This window comes from Nyctibius grandis, chromosome 7 (assembly GCF_013368605.1).
Source record: "Nyctibius grandis isolate bNycGra1 chromosome 7, bNycGra1.pri, whole genome shotgun sequence".
Lineage (NCBI taxonomy): Eukaryota > Metazoa > Chordata > Aves > Nyctibiiformes > Nyctibiidae > Nyctibius > Nyctibius grandis.
This window is the reverse complement of record NC_090664.1, coordinates 40,882,908-40,898,498: the sequence shown is the minus strand read 5'-3', so window position 1 is coordinate 40,898,498 and position 15,591 is coordinate 40,882,908. Positions and strand designations below refer to the sequence as shown.

Below are 15,591 nucleotides of genomic sequence, written 5' to 3'. Positions count from 1 at the left end.
TGAGAGATGAAGTATAACTGAAGCCACACTGGGATAACAGCATGCATTTATAAATACAAATCAAGATAACAGTGTCAATATAATGATATGTTTAAATGATAAAGCTCACTCTTTGAAAACATCCTATAGGTCCCCTGATATGACTGGTTGATTACAAATTTAATCTGGCAAGAATTCAGACTTGTCCTCCACTAAATCCTGATAAAAAAATCCTTCCTAATACCAAGTGGAACAAAATCTTTAGAAAGGGTTCTTTGAATTCAGTAAAGCAAGTCAATCTGCATGACGTTATTTCAAACACCCTTTTTAAAATAAAAAATTGTTTCTATTATTTTATGTTACATGAGAGACTATAAACCAATCTTGCCTCTTTACTGAATTTCACATCCATAAAATATTCTATCATCAGCTCTGGGTAGATACATCCTGCTCTGTTATTCACCGTGTGAGAATATGGCAGCTGGAGTTGAAAGCACTTGCGCATCTATACCAGTGCCCTGTGGGTCAGAGAGGAAAACCTGCTGCTGGGCACAGATATGCTTGTATAAACAGTACAAGAGATGTTTGCTCTCACACTCTAAATCTTCCCCTTCTCCAGCCTTTCTCCTCTATGCCCATCTCCTGAAGCAGTCAGGATCCTGCCTTCTCATTCGTGGCTCATCCACCACTGTTCTTCCAGACAGGAGCACAGTTCCTCTTTCCAGTGGAATCACAGAATAGTTTTGCTTGGAAGGGAACTCTGGAAGTTATTTGGTCCAGTCATCTGCTCAAAGCAGAGCTTACTTCACAGTTAGATCAGGTTGCTCAGGGCTGTGTCCAGTTGAGTTCTGAGCATCTCCAAGGATGAAGATCCCACACTCTGTCTGGGCAACCTATTCCAGCGTTTGACTAACGTCATGGAGAAATTTTTCCAAATAGCTAATTGAATTTTTCCATGGTACAACTTGTCCTTTCACTGCACATCTCTCCATCCCCTCTACGCCCTTCCATTACATAGCTGGAGACAGCAGGAAGACTCCCCCTTAGCTTTCCCTACTCCAGACTAAAACCAGCTCTTGGCATATCATCTGCTCCAGCCTCCAGCCATCATGGCAGCCCTTCACTGAACTCACTCCACAATGTGAATGTCTGACTTGTATGAGGGAGCCCAGCCTCAAGGTCTCACGTGTGCTGAATAGAGGAAAACAGACACTTCCCTTGATGAGCTGGCTACACTGGTAGCGATGCAGCCCAGTGTGTGCTTATCCTTCACTGCCGCAGGGCACACCGCTGACCATTCCTCTAGGCTCTTCAAATCCTTTCTGGTAACTACTCTTGGGAAGGGGGTTATGAAGGCCTACCTGGGAGAGGAAGATGTCCACCCAGCAGAAGCCCCTCCCCACAGCAGACACCCATCTTGTCCTGAGTCTGTATTTTCATGCATTTGAGGTTTTCTCAAGTAATTAATATTTTAACATGTTAACCAAGTACTTGTTTATAAGAATTGTACTTTTACAGAAGTGAAGATTATCTGCCTGAGTATCTGTGATATGTTTATGCTACTCTTTTTCATAGCAAACATTATGAAGAAGAAATACCCCAAAGGAGTTACTGTATTTTAAGTAATAAATAAGGACATTTACTGGCTGACCATAATAGCTGATGCTACTGATGCCACTGCCCTGCATCTGTCATTGGACTTCATTGTAGTCTGCATGCCTAGTTGGGCTGGGGGGATCAATTTTGCTGGTGGGGGTCAGAGGTCTTATTTTCCTAGACACCAGTTCCACACCCTGGTAGGTTTTTCTGATGGAGCCCTGCAGACTGTTCCTTTTCTTCAGTCCCTAAGGCAGACCTTCCATACACAGCCTTGCCTTACACAAGGAGGCTGCATACTTTCTCCTAATAGAGAAATCAAGAATCTCTAGTGCAACTTTACACTTATCTCAAAACAAGCATGATTTAATCCCTATTCTGAAAGTATGCTGTGCAAAGTATAAACAGCTTTATAAGGGTTAGGAATTCACATTACAGCAGGATAAAAAAAAGACAGAAGAAGAACCTGCTCAGCTTATTTTGCCATCTCCAGCTTGCCTGATGACTAACAGAAATTCCACTTCAGCTTTATTGTTTCTGAATTCTTGAACCAAAGTCACCTCTCATGTTTCTCTGAAAAATGCCTTTCAGTGACCCTCTGGGCCATCTGCCATTTCCTTTTGCAATGTATTACTTTGACTGCAACTTTGGTAACATTCCCCCATGCAGAACTATTGTAAAAATAAACAAGAGACTGGGATGGCTCTAACATCTTGAACAGACTGTTCTGTCCATAAAAAAAATTATTTTGCTAACTTAAAGGACTTTTGATTTAAATGCAGTAATGCTTTGGTGATGCAGAAGGTATCTAATACAGTGACTAAGACCAGTGTTGACAGACTATCTATTATCTTGTTTAGCCATTTTTCCAGGAATACTCTACTCTTCCATCTCTAAAGCATGACATTGTGGAATTCTAAGATGCCATCTGAACTTGTTTGACATCATCTTTCCAGTTAATACTTTTATCTTATTTATGCACAGAAACAAATCACTGTTTTTTCCCATCATTAACAGGAACTGAACTGCTTCTAATGACACACCAGCCTGGTTGTAACTGACGTTTTGAAAACCAATCATCTCTCTCCTTAGCTTTGTCCCTGAAAACAAGATGTGAACACTCTTGATTCCCCAATTGAATTTCCTTTCAAGCTAGAGCTGATGACCCTGCTTATCATTTTTGCTACAGAAAACAGAACTCCCTTCTGATTCCATCCTTTTCCTTAGTAGCCAAAACGGACTAAACAAAAAAAACCACACCAATCCCCCCGCAAAAATCCCCTTTTCTCTGCTATCAATAGAGTTCTCCTAATCCACGCAGAAAGAAACTGAGGGAGACGTATAAGTCTCCTCTATACAAGTCATTGCTACTCTGTGCAGCAAGCATCGTTTTGCCATAAAGACAGATCTCTCTCCTTTTTCCTTTATAACGCAAATTTTACTGCATATAAAATTCCAGCAATTCGGCAACGGAACAACTCAGAACAACCACTAGAAGAAAAGCAGCCAAACACCCCCTTCACCAGCATCACAGCCACAATCTGGAAGGAAGTGCTTAAATCCTTAAGTCTTGCAAGTTATGAAAAGGAAAAAACTCAAAATAGCACATTTGTACGGAAAATCCACCCAGTGGGAAGGTGATTTCTTCTATCTGTCTGTGAAGGTTCTTTTAGGAAGACTGTCAAAGTGAATATGAAAACTTGTATGTTTTTATTGGGGTAGCAGAATAATGTTATGCTCCTTACTAGTCCAATTGCCCACTAATATAAATGAAGACTTGCAAAGGGAAATTCTTGCCAGGGTCATATTGCCATTAATATGAGCAATCCAGAAGACTTAATTTCTTTCCTCCAACTAGAATGAAAGATATTTTCCCTTCCCACAAAATCTGTGTCTCTCATTCTCCAGGATCCTTTTGATTTGAGCGATTTTCAACTGCTGTCTATTGCATAAATGTACCAGTTCTCTAACAACAAAGGAGGATGACTAACACTAGCACAGATTTTTAGTCTAATTCTCCTAGAGCTCCCTCTTGCTATACCATATACCAGCTATATTGCCTTTAATTAAAAAAATAAAAATATAACTCTCTTTCAAGGTGAGATTATTGCCCACCTTCTCAATTTTCTGCACTAAAACTAAACATGTTTTTTGAATAAAAACATCATCTTGAATCAGATCTTTTTATAATGAAGTAACAGAATTGAGTGACAGATAGGGTTGGATATAGCAACTGATAATTAAAAACTGCAGACAAATCAAGAAGTACATGCTTCTGTTCTTTTATAATGTAACGCAGAGTATAGACAATTAGTTGTTTCCTCCCACTGTTATCATTTAAGGTCCCCCTAGGCGCCAAGGAGTGGGACCAGATGTCAAAGGCAGCTTAAAATCAAATCATAGGCTCAAGAATTACCAACTCAGAGTAAAAACACTGTCTCAAAGTTGTAGAATTTCATAAATTAAAGGCTGCCATTGTGAACCATATAACAATAAATCTGTGTATGAATACAAAACAGAAAAGAAAAAGTGAAAACCAATACTGGAGGCTACACAGCTGAACTGTAATAAAATGCACAATCTCAAACCCATTCACATTCTGGCAGAATACCATTTAAAGGGTTTGCTTTGGAGGGTCTTCAGAGAAAATGGCAATAAACTAGGAGTTTAGCTGTGAAGTTTACAGTGTGGTATGTTAACTTTAGAAGAGACAGACGTACATACTGCTTTACAACTGTTTGCTATAAGACTCGCAGTCTTCTTAAAAGTCTTCTCGAGGTAGTGAGCAAATCTCTCATTCTCATTTTCCTTGGAACCCAACTGGAGGAATTCACCTAAAAAGTTGCACAGATGAGAGTTTTTATTTGTGGGTTTACTGCTTAGGCAAGCAAATCTGAAGATAAAAACAGAAAAAGACCTTACCACGCACCAGATCTTCAATCACCTGAGTTAGAACAGAGATGATAGTAGTGTTTCCAATTCGTGCTAACGCTACGGAAGCAGCTGAGAGGATGAAGTCACCAGCTAGAACAGCCTAAGAATAAAAAAAAAATAAATATATATATTATCTTTTAAGTCTTTTCCTGTAAGTGTTAGTACAGACAATAAAATTTCCTTTATGGCAGGTCTACTCACATCACATCATTTTCCTACATAAAGCACACATATCTCATTGTAACAGAGAGAAAACAGAAGATAAACAAATATTAAAATTTGAACCTTTTTTTAATCCCTATCTTATAGTGCTGTTTATAATTTTCTATATAAACACTGTCCTCCCTGTTAGCAATATCTGAATACATGTTTGCCTGCGCAGTTGTTTTGAACATTACTTCTCTATTTGACCATTCTGTTGTGACTGTTATGCCAGGTCAGCTCTGAATTGCCGTAAGTTCTGATGCATCAGCAGTGTACTTTTTTCCTTGCATTTTCTGATTAAGACCTTCCTTTTAATGCTTTATGAAGAAACACCTCTCTCAAAAAATCAAAAAAGATTTCATGCTGACTGAAAACCTTTTCGCATTTACTACTGAATCAGAGCAACATACAGCGTTCTGGATGAGGTGCAAGTTCGAAGTATTTCAACAGCACTGCAGAGAATGGCATAGGGAACATAAAATCGCAAGAATGACACTACAATTATGCATTATCTAATGCTTCCAACAGTTCAGAAAAGGAACACACATTTGTCTTAACCACAATCCGTGCACACCTCTTCATACTTTTTCTGGCATATCTCAAGACTGTGCCTAGGGATAGTAATGTGACAAAAACCCTAGATATCTGTGCTTTGCTGAAACTCAAAGGCAAGTCTTGCACATAATAGCAAACTCACCTTCCTCTCTCCCCAGATTTGATTGACTGTCATTTTTCCTCTGCGAGAATTTGCATCATCAATAACATCATCATGAACTAGGCTAGCTGTGTGGATCATCTCAGCAATTATGGCCACAGAGCGCTGGCTTGCTTGCACCTCCCTAAAATAAAAAGCAAGAACTGTCAAATAATTAAATCAATTACATGTGCTGCAATACACTAAAAGAAATCTCTACCAAAACCAAACAAAAAACGTTTCTCTGAAAACAGCCGTTGCACCTTTTCCATGGTCTGAACCCCGTCTTTCAAACCTGGAATTAGGAAGACAAGAGAAAGTAAAATCACGTTAATACAGTAAGTGCAATGGGATATTTCTGTCCTGTTTAGGCCTGTTATCTGCCTTGCTGCATTAACAGTACTGGAAAACTCCTGAGTTATTGACTCTAGTCCCTCTAAATCCAGTCTGTAATAAATAACACAGCATCAAGGACGCTTGGTTCCAAGGAGATGGAAATCTGGAAAAGAGATTTCTCTGGAAAGCAGAGAAAAGAATGCCAGGTAGCTTTGTAGATGACTTTTAAGTTTTCCTTATCTCTGTGTTGCTCTACCTATAAGACACAGCATCACAAACTCTCCAAAACTGGCTAACTCTACTAACCAGCAAGCTGGAGAGATCAGCAGGCACAGAAACCTTATTGTACATTTGAAAGACATAACTCACTGATCTTATCCTTTATGTTACCTTATTACCTTAAGACCTCAGAGATTCTTCAAAAGCCTGAGGAATTAACTGGAATTACACTGCAATCACTTTAGGACTGTAAACACTAACTACCTAACACTTACTGAAATTCAGCCTTTGGGAAGATGTAACACTGATGATTCAACTCTCAGTAGTTCACACCTACTTTATTTTTAAACTAGGTGAAAAGAAGGTAATGGAAGAACATAGAAGCAATTAGCTAGGGAACAAGGTTGGCAAAATGAACATAAAAGAGCCAACCTAGCTCACACAAAGGACCATCTACACTAGTATCCAACTGCCACTGCCTTGTTCCAGTATCTATTTCTCTTTTTCTACCTGTTTTCATCATGGGCTGCATGCAGGATCCCAGAAATGGCTATCCCAGCCAACCTTGCCTTACAGCTGTACAAAGCCCACATGGACATTAAAAAAAACAAAACAAAACAAAACCAAAACAAACAAACAAAACCAAAGCCAATAATCAAAAAAAACCCAACAAAAGAAAAAAATACTTCTGACATATAGATACCTGACTTCTGGTATAGGGTAACAGAGCAAATCACACTATTTTCCAGCAGAACAGAAAAAGAACTGAGGTAAACAGAAGACAGTAATTTCAGCTCAGCTGAAGGGAATTTAAAATCTTCTTGCATTGCCTACGTCTATTAAAATCTAGGGATTAATCACAAAATGAAATAACATCTTGCAGTCTGCTGACATAACGTTGCATTCTGACACCTACCTTCATGCAGAACTCTGCATTGCTGTCAGTGGGAGTTCTACATCCTGAACAATAGCAGGATGTGTAGCTCACATGCTGTGAAAATGTGGCTTTTAAACAACAGAAAATAAGAGCTGGAAACCTTCACCGTTGTTTGAAGGTAAGTTTTAGTGTGGAGTAGGAATTCAATCAAATGCTAGTTCAGTTTAAGTAGTTTTCCAAAATAAACTATTGTTACTAAGCAGGAGAACTTACCTTCAAAAAACTGTAAAGGTCTCCAGCCTCTTTCATGCACTGGTCTCCTTTTGGGGACTCCCTTTTTCATTAATTATGCCACCAGACTGGACTTCCTGCTGGGAAGTAGCAGTAAATGGCAACACCCACTGACACAGCAAAATCTTTCAGTAGTACGAAGATAGCACAAGGAGAGACATTTCAAAAGCAGGTTTTGAAAAGTTCTGTATTATAGTGCATTTCATCTCTGACAATGACTAAAAATGGCATAGGAATGCTCATGGTTCATGCCTCTGGTTCCCAGAATGTTATATCAAACCTGATAATTTAACCTGAAGGCTTTTTTTAAACTACTACTTCTGTAAGGTCTCAAGCAAGGCTCTTCCCATTGCTGGCAAAAAATTTTGCAATACTTTCCTACAAACATCTTGTGAGAGTAATTCTGAATCAGAGTATGCCTATTTTAGGGAAAACACACAAGAAACAGGATCCTTCTCATTCCCTGCCATTTCTCATTCTGCTTCGCCTGCAAAACAAAAGCAAAAAGTAGCAGTAACTCAAGTCAATAGATAACTGGGTCCCCACAAGTCCATTAAGTGGAAAGATGCCATTTTTAGGTCATTCTCAAAGTAAAGGCACCCCAAGATGATATGTATTTACACAGAATTGTTACACAACTGTAAGTTTATATTTTTACACATGCATTATATTAATTTTTAAGTCCTTGATCATGTTCTATTTTTCAGTAGGACCCCCTGCTTGATTCCATTATAAGCTTTTATAGACCTACAGTACCCTGAGGTCTTGTCTCTTACCGAACATGTTTCATGTACACTGAACAAGACCAAGGCTGATCTTACAGGTTAAAAAAACAACCAAACACAGCTCTCCCTCTTCAAAAAAAAAAAAAAAAAAAAAAGCGGGGAGACTCAAAACAACACAAACCAGTATCTATTTGAGGACTGGAGGAAAGCGAATGTCACTCCAGTCTTCAAAAAGGGCAGGAAGGAGGACCCGGGTAACTATAGACCGGTCAGCCTCACCTCCATCCCTGGAAAGGTGATGGAGCAACTCGTTCTTGGTGCTGTCTCTAGGCACATCAAGGATAGGGGGATCATTAGGGGCACTCAGCATGGCTTCACCAAGGGAACTCATGCTTAACCAACTTGATAGCCTTTTATGAGGACATAACCTGGTGGATAGATGATGGTAAAGCTGTGGATGTGGTCTGTCTCGATTTCAGTAAAGCGTTTGACACGGTCTCCCACAGCATCCTCGCAGCTAAACTGGGGAAGTGTGGTCTGGATGATCGGGTAGTGAGGTGGATTGTAAACTGGCTGAAGGAAAGAAGCCAGAGAGTAGTGGTCAGCGGGACAGAGTCCAGTTGGAGGTCTGTGTCTAGCGGAGTTCCGCAAGGGTCGGTACTGGGACCAGTTCTATTCAATATATTTATTAATGACTTGGATGAGGGATTAGAGTGCGCTGTCAGCAAGTTCGCTGATGACACAAAACTGGGAGGAGTGGCTGAGATGCCGGAAGGCTGCGCAGCCATTCAGAGAGACCTGGACAGGCTGGAGAGTTGGGCGGGGAGAAATTTAATGAAATATAACAAGGGCAAGTGTAGAGTCCTGCATCTGGGCAAGAACAACCCCATGTACCAGTACAAGTTGGGGACGGAGCTGTTGGAGACCAGCGTAGGGGAAAGGGACCTGGGGGTCCTAGTGGACAACAGGATGACCATGAGCCAGCAGTGTGCCCTTGTGGCCAAGAAGGCCAATGGCATCCTGGGGTGTATTAGAAGGGGTGTGGTCAGCAGGTCGAGAGAGGTTCTCCTCCCCCTCTACTCTGCCCTGGTGAGGCCACATCTGGAGTATTGTGTCCAGTTCTGGGCCCCTCAGTTCAAGAAGGACAGGGAACTGCTAGAGAGAGTCCAGCGCAGAGCCACGAAGATGATTAAGGGAGTGGAACATCTCCCTTATGAGGAGAGGCTGAGGGAGCTGGGTCTCTTTAGCTTAGAGAAGAGGAGACTGAGGGGTGACCTCATTAATGTTTATAAATATGTAAAGGGCAAGTGTCAAGAGGATGGAGCCAGGCTCTTCTCAGTGACATCCCTTGACAGGACAAGGGGCAATGGGTGCAAGCTGGAGCACAGGAGGTTCCACTTAAATTTGAGGAAAAACTTCTTTACTGTAAGGGTGACTGAACACTGGAACAGGCTGCCCAGAGAGGTTGTGGAGTCTCCTTCTCTGGAGACATTCAAAACCCGCCTGGACGCGTTCCTGTGTGATATGGTCTAGGCAATCCTGCCCCGGCAGGGGGATTGGACTAGATGATCTTTCAAGGTCCCTTCCAATCCCTAACATTCTGTGATTCTGTGATTCTGTGATCTACACTCTGCAACAAAGAGCTTTGCAATGTGTTTGCCAGTAAGTAAATATTGCCAGTTTAAAGACAGGAAATGTACAAAAGAACTTGCAAAATTTCTGTGTTATGACCACACTCCTCAAAATACATTTTTGCTGTTAAGTCACTGTGGCTGAAAGAAACGAACAATTCAGAAACACGGTCTGTGACACCAAAGGGCCCTGCAAACTAGAGGAAGCATAGAGAACAGATGTGTCAACACGGGAGCAAATTACAGAACAGCTGAAAAACAGCATACAGTATAGGCATCTGACAACCATGGTTTCAAGGAGTGAAAGAAAAGAGGACTAAGGTTGCTGGCAGGTCCTTGTATCTTTAGGAAATATTAGTTTATTGAGTTTAGCCAGGTCATTATATTTTAAGTATTTCTCGCACTATTCTGATGGGTTTATTTCCCTTTTCCCCCCCTAAATCTTTTGTGCTCACTATTTTTTCTATTAAGATGTCTCTGTACTTCTTTGGCCTTCTCTTATTTGTTTGTCTCTCTCATTTTGGTTGCAGAAATAGAAATAAAAACTCCTATTTGCAAACACGTCTGGAGAATACAGCCTGAACAGAAACTTTAGGTCCAGTCAGGCTAAGTGATAATTCTGTGAAATTCTGCACACAGTTATGTGAAGAAATGCCATAGGATGTGTGAAATTGAGGGTTTGCATGACCTCAGCTTAAACGCTTTACAACAATTCTCACTCTTGCACAAAGCTAAGTTCCTATCATTACACAAAAAGCCATTGCCCAAGGGACCTACAGGACTCAGGGTTGGACTTCTGACACTTGCATCTTCAAGGGAAAAAACCCAACATACCAGCACAGAACAATTTGAATGCTTCAGACACTTATCTTTTTGATAAATCTTTCAGATTCTTTATACAATTGTCATTCTCCTCATTATGACTACAATAAAGCAACCTCACTCTAGAAAGACAGTTAACCTGCTGAGGGCATTCTAAATACCTAGCCTTCCTCAAATTTAAAATTAAACGATCATGTCACCTAACCTGTAAGCAGAGCTACCCGAGTTCTCCTCCATTCACTTGAGAAGTCTCAGCTATTCTGGTGGGGCTCTGTGAAGACAAAGAGGTCTCTGTGGACTGCCTCATAAGATCAGGACTATAACCTTACAAAGTTGTGCCCTGTTATTTTAACAGCCAAACAAGGAAGAGTATTACCTTTTCTACTACTACTGTGCAAAAGAAAAAAAAAACCACAAATGAAAGAACAGACAAAAGCATTCTGGATCCAGAAAGTTATATGACAGTTGAGAATAGCAGCAAGATGAAGCAGAAACTCAACATCTGTAACACAAACCCCAGAGGCAGAATAAAAAAAAAATGCTAGAGATGAACAGCACAGGATATTGGCTCACCCCACAAGTCTACAGATGTTGTGGCCAGTATCTTTAATTACATGTGTGGGAACCAAAGCTTCAGCAAAGAAAAACAAGTCTGGGAGAAGAATCAATATTAACTGAGGAAAAGAACAATAAAATGCTTTAAGGGAAATGACAAGTTGAAAGAGGAAAAACATCTTAAAAAAATGTTGGGAGAAGCAGAATGGAAGGCAAGTATTGTTTTTCTCTCAGGTCTACAGCAGAGTAGCAGAGTTACAAATATGCAGTGTTTCCTTCAATACATATACAATTTTCCTCACAAACAGTAAAAAGTTGGAAGAACTATTTGTCACCTGGAAGCAATGCTGCTTTAAGAAGCAACAATAATGAAACCAGTATTGGTGTGAACTGGAAGTATATGTATATACAAAGCAGGTGTAATACAGCCTGCTTCAAGAAGCTTAAAAGCAAAAGAGAAGAAAATGCTCATAAAAATTCATCAGCTCACAGCAAGTGGGTATCCACAACATGGAAGTATATTCTTTTGGCATGGCCTACCCAACCCTCAAGAGACACTGGTCATCATGCATGAACCAAAAAGCAGTACACTGAAGACTTGTATAAACACATATGAATTTTAATTACAATCATAGGCCTAGAGAAAAGTGACATGAGGCAAAGAAGAGGAAGGTAAATACCCTGGGATTTCATTCTCTTCCTTTCCTGCAACATTTCTGTTCTCCCTACTCAGAATTTCATTCTAAAAACAACATGACAGAGATAGTGACTCAGTCTTTCCTTACACAAGGAACATGCAGATTAATAAGGAGGCTTTTAAACATCAAACATAGTTTGGAGGTGCTGACAAAAACCGCAACAGACGTATAAAAGCTGCCAAATGACACGACCATCTATAAATCAGAGCGCTTACGCTGAGGGTTGGCTACTGTGAAACAAATACTTGCCTCAGGCACATGTGGCACTTGAACTCTGAGATCACGCATTCTCACTGGCATAGGGCAGGTCCGAAAACTGGTCCTGATGGTTTCAAGACAGCATAACTCATGGACAAGAATATGGCCATGAGCATATACATATGTCAAAAGACAGCAAATACACTTTGAGCATATGAAGGCAAATTCAGTTCTTTTACAGCTGCTTCTTGCCTTTGGTTCACTGCTCACCTCCTACATTATACGACACCAATTCCAGCCTTCTTGGTATTGCATGTGTACTACGTCATTTCGTTCATAAGCTTCTCATGCTACACACTAGAATGAGATAAAATTCTTTTTCCCATTATTCTGACTAGAAAGATGCTCCAAAAACTCACTGCCCCAGTTGTTAGAAGTCTCCTCCTCAGTTTCCACCCTCTTAGCAACACTGTCCTTTGTCTTAAATAGCTCTTTCACCTCTGTTCCTGATAAATTTGTAGACCACAAGTCCTTCATTCTCCCTCATTATCTTTGCAGTCCATCCCTGAAGCAAGCTGGACTTATCTTTTTTTGAACATGAGGATCAGACATGCTGATGATTTCACAAAGCACAATATATAAGGGTAGCAGCACTCCTGTAGCTGAACGGGATATACTATGGTTGATGCATGCTAGGATTACTTTAAGGTTTTTCACAGAGAAGGTGGCTGCAAATCACATTAGGGTTATGCGCTAACAGGTGACTCATGAGCCTCCAAGCTCAAGCAGAAATTTGTTTTATTGTGCTTCCTTTCATTCCACCATAGATGGCCAGTCATCAAGAATGATTTTGTCATCAAAAAGTGCCATCATCGCACTCCTGTTTTTCATGTTAAGATCACTCATGAAAATATGAAGCCGATCAGTGCTGTGACAAAGGACATCCTTGAGCAGTTTCACAACCGGTATTGTTTCTTTTGCAACCTCTAAGACAATGACAAGGAGCAGTACTGAACAGAAAACAGAATCAGGCTGGAATGAGGTTCATTAATCCTGGACAATGTTTTCCTAAAACAAGAGGAACTGGCATGCACAGGACAGGACACTGCCAACTAGGTTTCGCCTTCTCCTTCGGAATTATATTCACATAGGAGGGGGTATACTGGGAGAGGTGCCATATCAAGCAGCAAAAAATATGCCACGCTCTGAGGTAGAAATCAAGTCCAACAAGGCATTAACCTACCTCTAAGGAAAAAATGATGCAGGAGCTGAAAGAAATCCCTTAAGACTGATAAATTAGTCTAGAAATACTTCTGGCAAAGGACCAAAGATTTCATATTTGAAATTCTACACGAGGAAAGACTGGAAGCATAGCTGGAAGGCAGAGAACACTCCAGCCAACATCCTTCCTCAAAATGCAAACATAACAACTGATAGGAACTGAAGAGAAGCGTTTGCAATCAGCCAGAGCAAGGAATGACAGAGTACAGGGCGAGCACGATGTTCTGCTCACTTAAAACTGCTTTCAAAAGACAACCTGAAGAACATGAGGATTACACCAGCTCTAAGCTCAGAATCTTACATAAACTCGCTCCTGGCAGGAGTGGGGGGGTGGGAAATCTCTGACTGTTTTGAATATCTCACAGCTTTGAATATAATCATACCACCTTCTTAATGGCTTTTCTGCATAATTACAAAAAAAGCTATGAAGTCTCTTCTTGCAGCAAAGTTCTTACCTGTGACAAGAGTTTAATAGCTACAGGAGTGGTTACAAATAAAAAATACTTTTAATTAAGTTCATATAGTTTCAAGGAGTATTAAAGGTTCTAATAAGGCATTTATGTAAGAAGCTAAAATTTACTAAAAGCCTTACAAATATCAGAATTTGACAACATTATTTATCCATCACCAGCTACAACTGCAGTACAGTCCACAATTTTACACATGGAAGCATGTAATAAATCCAGTAGTTCCTTTTGCACTGTTAACTAAAAAAATACAGCTTCATGATGGAACTTAAATTAAGATTTTACTGAGGAGCTTTTTATTTTCATAAAGTTACTAGACACATTTTTCAGGAACAAGAGAATGATAAATTTCAAGTATGATATACATCCGTGTATCTAAAAAGTGACCAACTCACCTAGAATTACTATGGTGAATGTTGCAAGCCCTTGCCATTAGCACCACAATCATTGGTCGAAAGGCCTTTCCTTTCCCATCAAAGTAATAATCACACATTTCCTTAAGTTCTGCTGTAGATACAAGTAATTCCTATAAAAAGGAAAAGAATATATCAGCATAAAAGTCACAAAGCCAATCTGTTTAGTGTAAGCACAACAGTATGCATGTATAAGGTTATTGCCTGTACTCATTCCACCCAATGTAAGCTGAAGTTGCTTTTAAAATTACTATGAGTAATCTGAAACATAAATGATGTATTCCAGCACTGTAAACCAGGAGGAAAAAAAACTGCATTCTGGTTCTACAAGGTATGTAGAAATGCTCTCTTTGCTTTCAGTTTAAGTTTCAGACAGCTGTTCAGAAACATAAAGAATATTCTTTCAATAGCTATCTTCCAAAGTGACAGTTGCTATTAAAATCTGAATAATCACAACATCCCAGAATAGCCACCAAAATCCCTTACCTTTTTAATATCTTCATAGAGATTCTTCAAGTCTTTTCTACCAAGCTGAAAAGGGTCTTGGTATTTTTCATCACTAACTGTCTTACTGCAGCTGCACAAGTGGGATGTACTTGTATGATGAAACCTGGTGACAGTGTTTTTCAAGAGAGTAATGTTAAAAGCAAACTTTCCCTGATTCCCCAAACAGAAACACTTCAAAGAATTTCCTCTTTCTCCTCTCCCCTCACACAAAATTTAACCAAATGGCTAAAGTATAAGCAGAAGACATCAAAACACTCTTTTCAGCCAGCTAATAAGGTGCAAGGACACCATAGCTACTTATTGATGACTGTAGACTTTTAGGAGCTGGCAAAGAGCAGCATTTGGCAAACAATAACCACCTCCTGCCCTTAACAGATTACAGAAGTCTTCCGAGACACATAAAACTACTCTGCTCTCAATGTATTCCTTTTGAATACACTATTGATAGCCTAGCGTATATTTGGAGAGGAAGCCTTCATCTTCCAGTAACACAATTATTCTGTCACTTTCTTCCCTCTCCTGTATACTCCTGGAAAAACATTCCTGACTTGGATTTGAAAACTCTCCTTTGCACACCCACCTACATTATAAATTAAATCAATACTTCCAAGGAGCATGATGATGCCATGGAAGTTCATCAGTAAAGAGGGAAAACTCCACCTGGATGCATTAAGATGCATTAGGCTTAAGCCTGTTTTTTTTTTTATGTTCCCTGGAGTTGCAGTTTATGCCTTTTACTATGTTTCCTTTTTCAAAGTGAACCATGTGGGTTTTCGTGGGGCATTCTTGCTTTGCCTGTTGCTCTCCAGGATGGAGGACTTAGATTCAGACTCAGCACCATAGCAGCAGTCTACACAGAATTATCGAACTATGTACTAGAGCGAATAACCTTATTTTCAAAGTTTACAGCTCACAGGTGTAACTACCCAGTTCACCCAATAACTGTATCTTTACCAATTACACAACAATATGAACCTCCAACTTACCACCAAAATGTATTACATATTTTTGGAAATGACAAAGTTGAACTTCTTTGGGTAAAGTGACACATCTGCACAAAGAAAAATCAGGGTTAATTTGTCAGAACTTTAAACTGACAGAAAACATTTGATTACAAAAAACAACTGTCTCTTCATCAGCAATGCTGTTTCTCCATTTTAACAA

The 15,591-nt window shown here is 39.9% G+C and overlaps 1 protein-coding gene across 2 annotated transcripts in view; it reads right to left on the bottom strand.

Moving 5' to 3' along the window:
- PDSS1 (decaprenyl diphosphate synthase subunit 1) overlaps positions 1–15,591 on the bottom strand; it is a 37,446-nt gene that overhangs the window by 20,050 nt on the left and 1,805 nt on the right. For both annotated transcript variants that reach the window (XM_068404442.1, XM_068404441.1), the window contains exons 2-7: positions 15,414–15,478; positions 14,407–14,530; positions 13,903–14,033; positions 5,411–5,552; positions 4,498–4,609; positions 4,300–4,409 (exon numbers count right to left, since the gene is read on the bottom strand). In XM_068404442.1, the coding sequence (XP_068260543.1) occupies positions 4,300–4,409; positions 4,498–4,609; positions 5,411–5,552; positions 13,903–14,033; positions 14,407–14,530; positions 15,414–15,478 (684 nt within the window). The remainder of the gene's footprint in view (positions 1–4,299; positions 4,410–4,497; positions 4,610–5,410; positions 5,553–13,902; positions 14,034–14,406; positions 14,531–15,413; positions 15,479–15,591) is intronic.